General features: G+C 39.4%; 1 protein-coding gene across 2 annotated transcripts in view; it reads left to right on the forward strand.

Annotated features, from left to right (window-relative positions):
* LOC146494942 (copine-9-like) overlaps nt 1-13,597 on the forward strand; it is a 127,553-nt gene that overhangs the window by 83,760 nt on the left and 30,196 nt on the right. For both annotated transcript variants that reach the window (XM_085147019.1, XM_085147021.1), the window contains exons 7-11: nt 6,500-6,563; nt 8,402-8,505; nt 9,847-9,951; nt 12,396-12,437; nt 12,757-12,832. In XM_085147019.1, the coding sequence (XP_085003145.1) occupies nt 6,500-6,563; nt 8,402-8,505; nt 9,847-9,951; nt 12,396-12,437; nt 12,757-12,832 (391 nt within the window). The remainder of the gene's footprint in view (nt 1-6,499; nt 6,564-8,401; nt 8,506-9,846; nt 9,952-12,395; nt 12,438-12,756; nt 12,833-13,597) is intronic.

A 13,597-nucleotide genomic window follows, 5' to 3' on the forward strand; every position in this document is an offset into this window, starting at 1 on the left:
CCATCTGCCACTGAAGGTGCTCAAGAACTTCTACTGCTGCACCATCGAGAGCGTCCTGACGGCAAACATCTGCACCTGGTTTGGGAACAGCACCAAGCAGGACAGACGAGATCTGCAAAGAGTGGTGCGCTCAGCCGAACGCATCATTCAATCAGAGCTCCCTGACCTGCTGTCCATCTACACCAAGCGGTGCAAGTCCAAAGCTAGGAAGATTATGATGGACCTCTCCCATCCCAACAATGGACTCTTCTCACTGTTGAGGTCTGGGAAGCGCTTCCGCTCCCTTAAGGCCAAAACAGAGAGAATGAGGAGGAGCTTCTTCCCCCAGGCTATTCGGGCCCTGAACCAGGTGTAGGACTGTACTCTCCCACACACATCACTATAAGACTGGTCTCTCACACACATCACATCACCACACGCACCACCGCACATTTCCTATAATTTCCTATAATTTATAATCTTTATAATCTCTCTCTGCTGTTTGCACATTTTTATTTATTTTTATTTTTATTTTTACTGTAAATTCCTAAGTTAATTTGTAAATTTTGTAGTAAGTTGTAAATACTGTAAATCTTTTTTCTGTTATTTAATGGTCGGGCATTGCGCAGCTACAAGCATTTCACCCCCATGTCATACTGTGTATGGTTGTGTGTGTGTGACAAATAAAATTTGAATTTGAATTTGAATTTGAATTTGAAGTTAGACTCTTTTTCTCCAATTGATCTTTCTGAGTTAACTTCAATAATTACTTCCTCCAAACCATCAACATGTCTTTTACACCCCATTCCTACAACCTGCTCAAAGAAGTCCTGCCATTAATCTTAAATATGATCAACCTATCTCTAATAATCGGCTATGTACCACAGGCCTTCAAGGTGGCTGCAGTTAAACCTTTACTCAAAAGGCCATCTCTAGACCCAGCAGTCTTAGCTAATTATAGGCCAATCTCCAACCTTCCTTTCATATCAAAAATCCTTGAAAGAGTAGTTATCAAACAGCTAACAGATCATCTGCAGAGGAATGGTTTATTTGAAGAGTTTCAGTCAGGTTTCAGAGTTCATCACAGCACAGAAACAGCTTTAGTGAAGGTTACAAATGATCTTCTTATGGCCTCTGACAGTGGACTCATCTCTGTGCTTGTCCTTCTTGACCTTAGTGCAGCATTCGATACTGTTGACCATAATATCCTGTTAGAGCGATTAGAACATGCTGTAGGTATTACAGGTATTGCACTGCAGTGGTTTGTATCATATCTATCTAATAGACTCCAATTTGTGCATGTAAATGGAGAGTCCTCTTCACACACTGAGGTTAATTATGGAGTTCCACAGGGTTCAGTGCTAGGACCAATTCTGTTTACATTATACATGCTTCCCCTAGGCAGCATCATTAGAAGACATAGCATACATTTTCACTGCTATGCAGATGACACCCAGCTCTATCTGTCCATGAAGCCAGATAACACACACCAATTAGTTAAACTGCAGGAATGTCTTCAAGACATAAAGACCTGGATGGCCGCTAACTTTCTGCTTCTTAATTCAGATAAAACTGAGGTCATTGTACTTGGCGCTGAAAAGCTTAGAAATATGGTATCTAACCAGATTCTTACTCTGGATGGCATTACCTTGGCCTCCAGTAACACTGTGAGGAACCTTGGAGTCATTTTTGACCAGGATATGTCCTTCAACGCACATATTAAACAAATATGTAAGACTGCGTTCTTCCATTTGCGCAACATCTCTAAAATTAGAAATATCCTGTCTCAGAGTGACGCTGAAAAACTAGTTCATGCATTTGTTACTTCCAGGCTGGACTACTGCAATTCATTATTATCAGGATGTCCAAAAAACTCACTGAAAAGCCTTCAGCTAATCCAAAATGCTGCAGCAAGAGTACTGACAGGGACTAGAAAGAGAGAGCATATTTCTCCTGTTTTGGCTTCCCTTCATTGACTTCCTGTTAAATCCAGAATTGAATTCAAAATCCTGCTCCTCACATACAAGGTCTTAAATAATCAGGCCCCATCTTATCTTAATGACCTTGTAGTACCATATCACCCTATTAGAGCACTTCACTCCCGCTCTGCAGGCCTACTTGTTGTTCCTAGAGTATTTAAAAGTAGAATGGGTGGGAGAGCCTTCAGTTTTCAGGCCCCTCTTCTGTGGAACCAGCTTCCAGTTTGGATTCGGGAGACAGACACTATCTCTACTTTTAAGATTAGGCTTAAAACTTTCCTTTTTGCTAAAGCATATAGTTAGGGCTGGACCAGGTGACCCTGAATCCTCCCTTAGTTATGCTGCAATAGATGCAGGCTGCCGGGGGATTCCCATGATGCATTGAGTTTTTCCTTTCCAGTCACCTTTCTCGCTCACTATGTATTAACAGACCTCTCTGCATTGAATCATATCTGTTATTAACCTCTGTCTCTCTTCCACAGCATGTCTTTTATCCTGTCTTCCTTCTCTCACCCCAACCGGTCGCAGCAGATGGCCGCCCCTCCCTGAGCCTGGTTCTGCCGGAGGTTTCTTCCTGTTAAAAGGGAGTTTTTCCTTCCCACTGTCGCCAAAGTGCTTGCTCATAGGGGGTCATATGATTGTTGGGTTTTTATCTATATCTATGAAGCGCCTTGAGGCGACTTTTGTTGTGATTTGGCGCTATATAAATAAAATTGAATTGAATTGAATTGAATGCATAACATTTGTATGTCTCACAAAAGTGTGAATTGTGTGTGTGTGTGTGTGGAAAGGAAAAGGATTTGAAAAGGGTGTCTCGATATCAATGCAAACACCTTGTCACTGTGCCACCCAATTTAAATTTACTGTCAGCGAAGCCGACAGCTGTGGAAACAATGGATGTCTCTCAATATACTTTTTCTCAAAATTTTCTAGTTCATTGTTTTTTCTTTTCTGCTTCAAGCTACACTCGACCACTGAGTGAAACCAGGGCTGATGGAAAGTGAGAAAGTTCAGTCACAGAAACTACAAACTTACAACATTTCAAGTGAAAGCACTTGAAAGGCTGAAAAGTAAATGAAATTATATGCAACCAGCAAAATCATTGCAGACTTGTGGGAAAAGATGGTTTGTAGAACTGGAACTTGCATGGCTACAGATACGTAGACGTTACATCCCAGTCCTCAAATTACAGTGTTTTTTGTCTCTTTGGTACAAAGTATAAATAAAACCAGGCCGTTCTTCTGTGCTTTGTAGCACAGATATTCTTTCTCCAAAAATATGTAATTTGCTCAAAGGTACCTATTACCTACAAATACATATATACACTCACTGAGCATCTGTGCACTTGTTAATGTGTTCAGTTATTCAATCAACCAATCAAAGTGAAATCTAGAGCTTTCACTTAATGCTCAGATCAAATATCAGTGATTTTGACAGCAGCATTTACGGTGCTTCGTAGTTTTTTTCTGAATCTTTGGGAAACCATCCGCCAAGTTGCAGCTACATTCACACTAAGGCTACATAAGGCTTTGCAACTTTGCACAAACGTCATGTGTAACATATCCAAAGTTGGCTGAGTTTTCCTGCTCTGGGCCAAAATAAATAGAGCTCTGATGCAGTAGTGGACATAGGTTTTCCATTATCATGAAGGTGCACACTGGAAAAGAATGTAGCCTGGTCTGATGAGTCTTTGTTTCTGCTGAGCATGCAGATGGTCAGACTTTGGGCTAAACAGAATGAATCCATAAAACCTTTGTCCAGGCCAGTCTCCCTGTGGTGGTGTGGAGAAATGCCATTTTTGTGCTCTCTGGGTCTCTATAATCAGACTGCCATAGTTTGACTGCTACAGTCGGTACTGACTGTGCACCAAAGTCTACCCAGAACAACATTTTAAAAAGGATTGTAATGATTTCCCTTTAGATTCTAACCCTAAGCATACATTTTGGTGAAAGGTCAAAGAGACAAACAATGAGGGAACACTTAATCAGAATATAGCATAGAGTCAGTTAAACTTGATATTAATCTGCTCAGTTAAGTAGTAGAGGGGGTTGTTAATCAGTTTCAGCTGCTTTAGTGTTAATGAAATTAACAACCGCTGCACTGGAGGGACAACAATGAGACAAACCCCCAAAACAGTATTTCTGATGCATGCTCAATCATCCAGTTAAGTAAATCCCAAAAGTTTGATTCTGTTCATCTGGATGTAACGTTTTCAGTGGGAGAAATGTTTCATCACACATCCAAGTGACTTCATCGGTCTCAGCTGACTGCAGGTTTCCCCAATCTTATAAACAGTGTAATTGCATAATGACTGAAACCAGCACCACTGTAGGAACAATGGGCTGGGAGGGAAACGTTTCTCCGACTGAAAACGTTACATCCAGATGAACAGAATCAAACTTTTGGGGCCCCAAAACAGGAACGCTGTTACAGCTGGAGATCTCACACTTTTCCCCTCCTTATCGTTCATGACAGTTTTTACTACACTACACGAGCTCAGTGATGCCCTGGTCCAGATCTATCCCAAGGACACCATCTATCGCCTCATTAGCAGCACGCCCCAATATTGTCAGGCATGCATAGAAGCACGTGGGGGTTAAGGGCTATTTTGAGTTGCTGCAATGACATTTTGGCAAAATGGACTAGCTGGTTACATCATTTGTGGCTCACACATTACCCAGTCTATATCAGTATAGATTTCCAGCATGATTTTTTCCCCATTGAGATCTGACCTTTTTTCATAGTGTTCTGTTGATATTTTTGAGCAGTGTACTTTTTATATTTGCTAATTAGAATGATTATTTTCTTTGTTGCCTGATTTCCAAGACCCAATAGAGAAAATAATTTAATAAAGATAAAATAACAAATTCTGATTGCCCAGCATTGGTGTTCGAGTTAAAGGTCACCGAGGAGGAATTAGACCTACCAGTGCATACCAATAATACGTTATTAAAACAGAACATTGTCGCGGGACAGCTGTTTTCATGCTTACTGCATCATTCTTGACAGTTCAATTTTCTCCTGCTCCAAATATAAATTAAATGAATTCAGTTGTTTTGATAGTTACTGGAATTTCATCCCAGGGTGTAATATAATGTCACTTTTGCATCTACTTGTTTTACAAACGTGTCCCTTTATACACCTGCCATGTCTATATCATCAGCTCAGATTTAACAGTCCTATTTTATAGACTGACAAAATCCACACCGGGTACCTGAACAGGTGGCACTTATTTAAGTCACAGATTTGTGAGCCAGGGGACTTTAGTTAAGGATCAGTTGGGATGTTTGTGTTTTGAAAAAGCTTCCTCTTATCAAAAGCCTGGGAATGACAGACCATCTCACCGTTGTCATAATCCAGTGCGTGAACTTGTGTATAAATAAGATGGCACCTTTGACAAAGCTGTGTTAACATGACGTATGAATGAGAACAGGGTGAGATCGGTAAATTAAACCAGCCGATTCTTTCACGATGTCTTTTGTCTGGTCACAAAGAAATGTTAAGGTAAACTGATACAGAGTTACCAAAGGTAGCTTTGAGTTGTATGCTGTGAATTTAATTATGAGTCACAATCAACAGCCCCGCTCTTAGATGCATGTTGCTCAGATCTCGGATGTCAGAGCTTCCTGCCAGCACATGAAAGGACTGCATGTCAGAAACGAGCGCAGAGCAGGCTTCTGCTGCGTGCCGCTTCACCCTGGTAATGATGACAGTCAGTTTCTGAGACCGGGTACAAATGATAACCCATCCAATATGTGGCATATCAGGAATATCAAATGTATTAAAATGTGTGTGTGTCACTGCAGGCTACATGGTGGTTATAGGATGAGCATATTAGAGTTGAATTTACCCTGCACAAATTGACACAAAAATGGGTCTCTCATTTTTCTTTCAACCCAGACTTCCCAACTTCATGCAGACCCCAGCCAATTTTCTCTCTCCTCATTTTCAACTCTTTTAAAAATTATAATGAAACAGCAGTCAGGCTTGGCCCCCTTTGTGATCACAAAGTTACCCCTCATTTTTCTGCTTTTTTTCCCAATCTGTTCCTCCATTCTCTTTTTCTTCTTCTAAAGACATCCACTTTTTCCCTGTTATATCCTCTTTTGGAACGGTTCATTTGTTGCATAAGAAATACTGCAAGCAGTTCATTCTCAAGGCTTCACATTTAATTTAAGATTAAAAGGAGGAAGGAGACAAAGGAACGGGATAAAACAACCATTGCTATCTTTAACCTTGAACACGTTGTAGAAAAGAAAAGGGACAGATCGAGTGGATGGATTTTTGCACACGTATATTGCAAAAAATGTTGTTTTCAATACACTACAGTTGTTTAAAAGTTTTTTTCTGTTGTAATTGCCACTTATTTTTCAAAATGGCTTGCCCATCGGAAAGTAAGTCACTGTGTGAGCGTTTCTATAACAGCAGTTTAAAGCTATGAATGACATCTGCTTGGCACTTGTATTATTTATGGCAGGCTACAATTACCCTCTTTTGCAATTTTTCCTTCTGTTTCTCGCTCCATCTATTTACGCTCTCAGCGGGATTCCTGGGAAGAAGTGTGGAGTCATTATCTTAACTGCAGAGGAGCTCAGTAACTGCAGGGTCAGTATACACACATGCACACACACAACTCACATGTCACTGAACAATATTGCACTGTTAATTTTTGTGTTGTAGGAGTTTGCAGTCACAATAGTCTATTTAAGTCTGTTTTGTTTTATATAGCACCAACTCACAATAACAATCACCTCAACATGTTTTATATCATAAGGTAAACAATAATAGACAGAAAACTCTAACAATCAGACCACGCCTTAGGGGCAGGCATCACATATCAGGATGTTCTCTAATGTTCTCTGTTCTCTGGTTTCAGTTTTCTTTTGTCATCCTGCCTCGCCTGTGTCTTGTCAAGCCTCCATCACTGTGTCTGGAGTTTTGCCACTTCCTGTTTTATTTTTTAGTCTTTGTCTTATGTGTATTATGCTTTAGTTTTGCTTACCTTGTCTCATCTTCCTTGTGTGTAGCCATCTATCCTTTTCCCCACCTTCATAGCTTCATAGCTTCTCGTTGTCCTGTGCATGTATTTATTGTTTTGTCTTCATTTGTTCTCGTGTTGTGGACTCCATGTGTCTGTATTGGTTCCACAGTTCTCAGGAAGTTCTCAGGAAGTTCTCAGTTTGCATCTAGTCAGAGTTTTGTATTCTGTTTTTGCTCCTAAGTTCTCAATAAAACAGTTTTTTTTACCTTTTATTTTATTTACCTATTATTTCTGTATATTTCTGTGCTAACCTGCCTGTCGCACAGCATATTATGACAACTGGGACATGTGGAGTCCCTCAGGATTCGATTTTCAGGCCACTGTTTTCATTCTGCAATCTTGACCACCTCATTAAGTACACCTGTTTAACTACCGTGTAAAGCAAATGTATAATCAGCTAATCACATCATCATCATCCCTGGTAATGAATGTTTGAGTTTGTCCACTAAATCACTTTAAATCCACCCACCTTTACACTGAGTTTTGTGCTAATAGCCTTTGGATATTTTGCTGGCCACTCTTCTCCACAGTTCTCTAAATATATTTAAGATTAACTGTCAAGGTGGTTTCCTGCTATGAACTATGGGATTGTCTCCTTTATTTTTGCCAACCCCTTGCCACAGTAATATATTAATACCAAACAGGCAGTCAGACGCTAACAGAATTTCGATGTGTGTGTTTGTGTGCTCCAGATAACATTATGTGAACAGGCTTATCTTGGAAATATTTACTATTGCTACTCTGGGACATATCGCCCCTGACAAGCTCCAAATGTTTTTCAGAAATTTTGAGAAGTGTGTGTGTGTGTGTGTGTGTGTGTGTGTGTGTGTGTGCGCACAAGCTGACAACCCCTAGCTACCAATGACAAGCTTCATCTATCTATCTATCTATCTATCTATCTATCTATCTATCTATCTATCTATCTATCTATCTATCTGTCTGTCTGAGCAGAAATAATACTGCTCCTTATTAACTGCTATAACGGTGTATACATATTTATGAAGCATTCCCTCTGCTCCTGCTTGCAATATTGCAGCTATCCCACAATAAAATAAGTTTCTTTTCCTAATAAAATTTGTGATTTTAATAAAAAAAATGGATTATAAGCACTGTAATCTGTGCATGCATTCAGTTATTAAAGCATAAAAACCGTTGGTGTGCTGCTGGTTCAGATTCTGTTTCTATTTGCTTCAACATTATGCACGGATTTTTACCTTGCCAGGTATTTATATAGGTATTTATAGCTCTGTTTTGAAAACTATTGTGAGCACACACACACAAAGTCTGACAAAAACCTTCACCTTTGTGACCAAGAAAGGAGTTGTTGAAGGAAACAAAGTTGCTGACTTAAAAATGTAATTGCTTCCGAATTATATTGACACCTGCTCTTCCTCTCTGTCAGGATATCGCTACCATGCAGCTGTGTGCCAACAAGCTGGATAAAAAAGACTTTTTTGGCAAGTCTGACCCCTTCCTGGTTTTCTACCGCAGTAATGAGGATGGAACGTGAGTGTTGGCATTTGGGGTGGGCTCAGACCTCAGACACACACACACACACACACACACACACATCTAATCTCTCTCTCTCTCTCTCTCTCTCTCTCTGAATCTCTGATTAGCAAAAAAAATCCCATCCTGTTTGAGATGATAAAGTTTTAAATTCCAGGACATATTATTATTACGTATATACAACCTCAGTAATCAACAGTAATACATGGCATCTTTTACCGTGATGTTATTATGTTATTCTTAACAATTCTACGCCAAAATCTCTGGCTCTATTCCACATCATGACTTTTATCCTGTCTTCCTTCTCTCACCCCAACAGGTCATTGCAGATGGCTGCCCCTCCCTTTCTTCCTGTTAAAAGGGAGTTTTTCCTTCCCACTGTCGCCAAAGTGCTTGCTCATAGGGGGTCATGGGTTTTTTTCTGTATGTACTATTGTAGTGTCTGCCTTAAAATATAAAGTGCCATGAGGCAACTGTTGTTGTGATTTGGGGCTATATAAATAAAATCGAATTGAACTGAATTCAAAATATGGACGTAGTGGGTGTAGTTAGTGTAAAAAACTACACCCTTAGTGTTTCCATAAGAATTAAGAGTCTAAGTAGCAGCCAGGTGGTGGTTACGTGGTTACGTGAGCGTGAGCAACCATATAAAAGCTGAAGTTTTGTCATTTTGGAGGTCTGGAGTTTTCAAGTGTGTGTTAATGCACTGGTAAGGAGGAAAGACATCAGCAATGATCTGACAACATTTCATTTACAAAATTTAACACTCTTCAGCCTGTGGGGCTGCGAAATAATGACTGTTGCTCCAAACCACTTCCAGTACTTATTCCCAAGTGGTGCTGTGTAGCAGAAAGCACTCAATAAGTGCTACTTTCAACTGTGAAACAGCACACAAACACATTATTAGTAAAAGAAAGGTTATGGAAGGTGTTCTGTGAAGATGTTTCATATGAAGACCACATTTAACAATACCCGTTGTCACATCTGGTTCACACACTTGTTTTCCATACAAATCAACTTTGCTGCACGTACGCTTCTGACTCGAGTTCCACCAGAAGTCACATTTGTTTACGTTTTTAGATCGCTTCGACTGCTGTGCCTTGGAGAGATTTTTGTAGTAATAAAAAAAACAGGAAGGAGAAGACAATAAAACTCTTCTGTTATATCCTCTGGATATACTTAAGCAGACATACAAAAATATAAAAGCTTACAATGCCTTTTGCTCAATTGCAGAGGAAGGAATGGGAGATTAGTGGGGGGATCTTCACTGGTACAAAAGGAGCAGTATAAATGTTCTTTCCCTTTTTGTTCCTCATGGCTGATTTTTTTTGCTTGCAGGTTCACCATCTGCCACAAGACAGAGGTGATCAAGAACACACTGAACCCAGTGTGGCAGTCCTTCACCATTCCTGTTAGAGCTCTCTGCAATGGTGACTATGACAGGTCAGAAAACATGATCAAATTTAATATCGAGGTATTTTATGACTATTTAGAAACCTTCAGAGATCTTCCATGTTGTAAGCTACTTGTTTTCTCTGGGTAAAGTAAGAACAATCGGGCACAGCTAGACTTTTAAGTGGATGACATCGCCTGTTGCTGGGGCGGTCAGAATAATGCCAGCAGTCGGTCGTGGTGTCCCAGGGACCAGCACTGGTGTTATTGAGACTGACCTAGTTTGAACACAGCCCTGTGTTACATATTCAGTCAGGCTGGACCATGCTGAGCATTTGTTAAGCCACTGACTGCAGAAATGCACAGTGCCACCGTTGCTATAACAAGGACTCCTGTCATAAATTTGACAGATTTTTGTGAATTCATCACATTTTATACTTGAACCACTTTAAGCCGATGGATATATAACGTTTTGTGATGTTTATCAATATTTGAGACTTTCTAGCTGTATGTAATTCTACAGCTATTGCTGTAATGCTAATGCTACAGCTAATGCTATTGATGAAAATGCTGGTTGGAGACCACAGCACAACCATATTGTTGTGATCATGTGCAACAAACTTTCAATCTTGTTGCCTTTAAAATATTTTTCTTCAAAGACAGAGAACAGATCTGAGACCATTTGCAGTCATTTGCAGTCTTCAAAGGGACTTTGCTTTGTTAGGACGGAGTTAAAACTGGAATTAGATGGAGTCATTGGCTATCAGTCTTTTAACAATTTGTGACTTAATGGGGTGAAATTGGCAGTTACATGCCTATTTGTGACAGTATGTCAAAAACATGGGAATTCACATTAAACAGTCCAGCCAGGACTTCATAGATTTAAAACAGAAATTCCAAATAGTTATATATTTATTGCAAGACTGTAATTTAAGTGCAACATATTAGTAACTCATTCGATAAACATTTCAACATCTGAAGAAAACCTGCAGAAAATAGTCATAGACGTAAATGAATGGTCGTAAAAGTGGGACTGTTCGTGACTACAAAGAAAACTCAAGAATCATCATTTCCACATTTAAAATCAGAGTGAAGAATTCACTGGAGAAAGTTCAAATTATTTCGATTGCAAAGTAAAAAAAAAGCTTTCTTTGACTTAGGAAAGATTTTAGATGATTGATAAATTTCCTTCAAGTCAAGAAAGTGATTCCTTGATGACTATATACATATCTTCATGTATGGAAATGGAGCTGGGACAATAAATAAGAAAACTGTAGACACCATTAACCTCCTAAGACCCGAGGAGGCATGCATTTTTAACTTCTCTTTGCTATTTGGGGTGATTGGGACCTGATGAATGTTACCTGATTTTTTTACCTGATTTGAGGACATATGAGGACATTTGTTTTAAATTTTCGATAGGACAGTGGAATGTCCTCGTAAGTGGATATCAGGCCCTTGTAGAGCACTATTGTGTATTTAGGTCTAGACAACCCAAAATGTGATGTCCACATATGTGGACGCCAGGTCCTAGGAGGTTAATGCAGCAGAGAAGTGGTTCGTCAGCAGATGATGAGAACATGGAAAGACTTACTATTGAAGAGCTTTTCAAAAAGAGCAAAGACCAGAAAATCTCTATGTAAAAATGTCAGAAAGCAAGATTCTTTGGACACATAATGAGAAGCGACTTTGACTTTGTACATGTGGAAAAATCTAAGGGAAGAGAAGCAAAGGCAGAAGGAGAGAAACCCAGACTGGATAAAGAAAACCTCGAATACGTTCCTGCACTGCTTTGACTGAGAGAGCACCCTGGAGGACCATGGCCACCAACACCATTCAGCAAGGCACTTAAGAAGAATGACACAAGCACATTGCTTTTGTATAGGACTATAACAAGGATACAAAAGGTCGGCAACCAGTTGAGTTTCATTCATTGGTGCAGACTTACTGAGACAGTTTGAAATGTGTGAATAATCTGAGGTTATAAATGACACTGCTGTTGTTTGGAGACAGGGAGACCTGTGCAGTTACCTTGTAATGGAAACCAACACCGTCAACCTCTGGACGACCAGTTGATCACCACAACTAGTTTTAATCATTCACTAAATGTGAAAAAAAAATCACTGCAATTTACTGGGAACTGACTATTTGTCCTAGTTGTGAAAAGGAGGGTGCCATAACAACCAACTGAATGGAAAATGTCATCAGCTCCATGCAGATCATAAATAAGCAGCTCTCTGCTAGCTGTGGTGCCAAACAACATGCAGCACATTTGGCTGTTCATGAAGCTGAGATGATGCTTCCAATGTTATATGTGGAAATTTCTATTCATTTTTTCTCTGGAATCTGAAATTGAAATTGAAATCAGCTCTATCTGCTCCTGATATGATGGCATAAAAAGTATTTTTTTTATTCAATCAAACATAATTTGAGGTTCAAGTTTCTCACAAAAAAACCCACGGCCTTCAAAAATAATATGTGCCTGTCTGTTTCAGAACTGTGAAGGTAGATGTCTATGACTGGGATCGAGATGGAAGGTAAGAGCATTCGCAGATAAGCACTCACTACACCTTCACACACTGATGCCTCGTGTTAGAAGGGAGTGAAATGTCTTGTTTACAGTCTGTGAGACAAACTTGGTGGTGAAGAGCTTGAAGGGTTTTGACACAATGTGCTACAAAACTTATGCTGCAAGGACAGATAGGCCTGATTTGGAGATTAATAGGAACAAAATCCATATTTGACAGTTATTAAGAAAGAAAAAATATATAGCTCTATAGCTCAGATGAAAAAATGATTTATGTAAAAAAAATTGTGTTCCTGCTTGCTTTTCTGTGTGGGTGCTGTCTGCTGTAGCCATGACTTCATCGGCGAGTTCACCACCAGTTACAGAGAGCTGTCTCGGGGGCAGAACCAGTTCAATGTCTATGAGGTGAGACACAACATGGAGATGGCTTGTTATTTCATACCACCGTCATCATATAAAGACTTTGCGATTCCAATTTAGGTGATTTTAATCTCTAAAAACCTCGAACCCTCACAATGGCACAATTTTTTCTAAACTGAAAGACTGGATTTCAAGTGATGAATGTAAAAACAAATAAAATGAAATAAAAAATGTAAAAGAATGTAAGGTTATGAAACCTTCAGCTGAAAGGATAATTTCCTGAACATATAAACAGACAGGTAATAGGAAATACAAAGTCGTGTATTTTTACATACCTTGTTATGACTTTGGCATTGTCACAATAATATATGGATTTAACATATGCAGTAATGATTTAGTGTCCATATTTTAAAAAAAGTTTTCACATTTATAAGGTTGCATTGTGCTAACTTAGTATTCCTACCTGAAAGAGAGAGCTTCCTAGCACTGATTCCCAGTAAAGGGCACTTTTCATATATACAGTATAACAAGTTCCATCACATTTGTACATTGATTTTAGAGTATCACAAAGAGGAGGGGGTTCAGCTAGCATAAACAGCACTGATATCCAGAGTATGTAACAGGGACAAGGACTACTGCACAACTGTGTTTTGTTTCTAGACTTCTAGATTACTGTAGGAGCTAGACTTCCTTATAGCTTTATGCTATTGAGCAAAGGTTCTGTGGGGAATAAACACACAGAGAATGTATCATCACATTTGCAGGGGCCACAATGCATTTGAAACACAAAAGAATTGGTATTTATAATAT

Source organism: Neolamprologus multifasciatus, chromosome 20, assembly GCF_963576455.1.
Source record: "Neolamprologus multifasciatus chromosome 20, fNeoMul1.2, whole genome shotgun sequence".
In the NCBI taxonomy this organism is placed as follows: Eukaryota; Metazoa; Chordata; class Actinopteri; order Cichliformes; family Cichlidae; genus Neolamprologus; species Neolamprologus multifasciatus.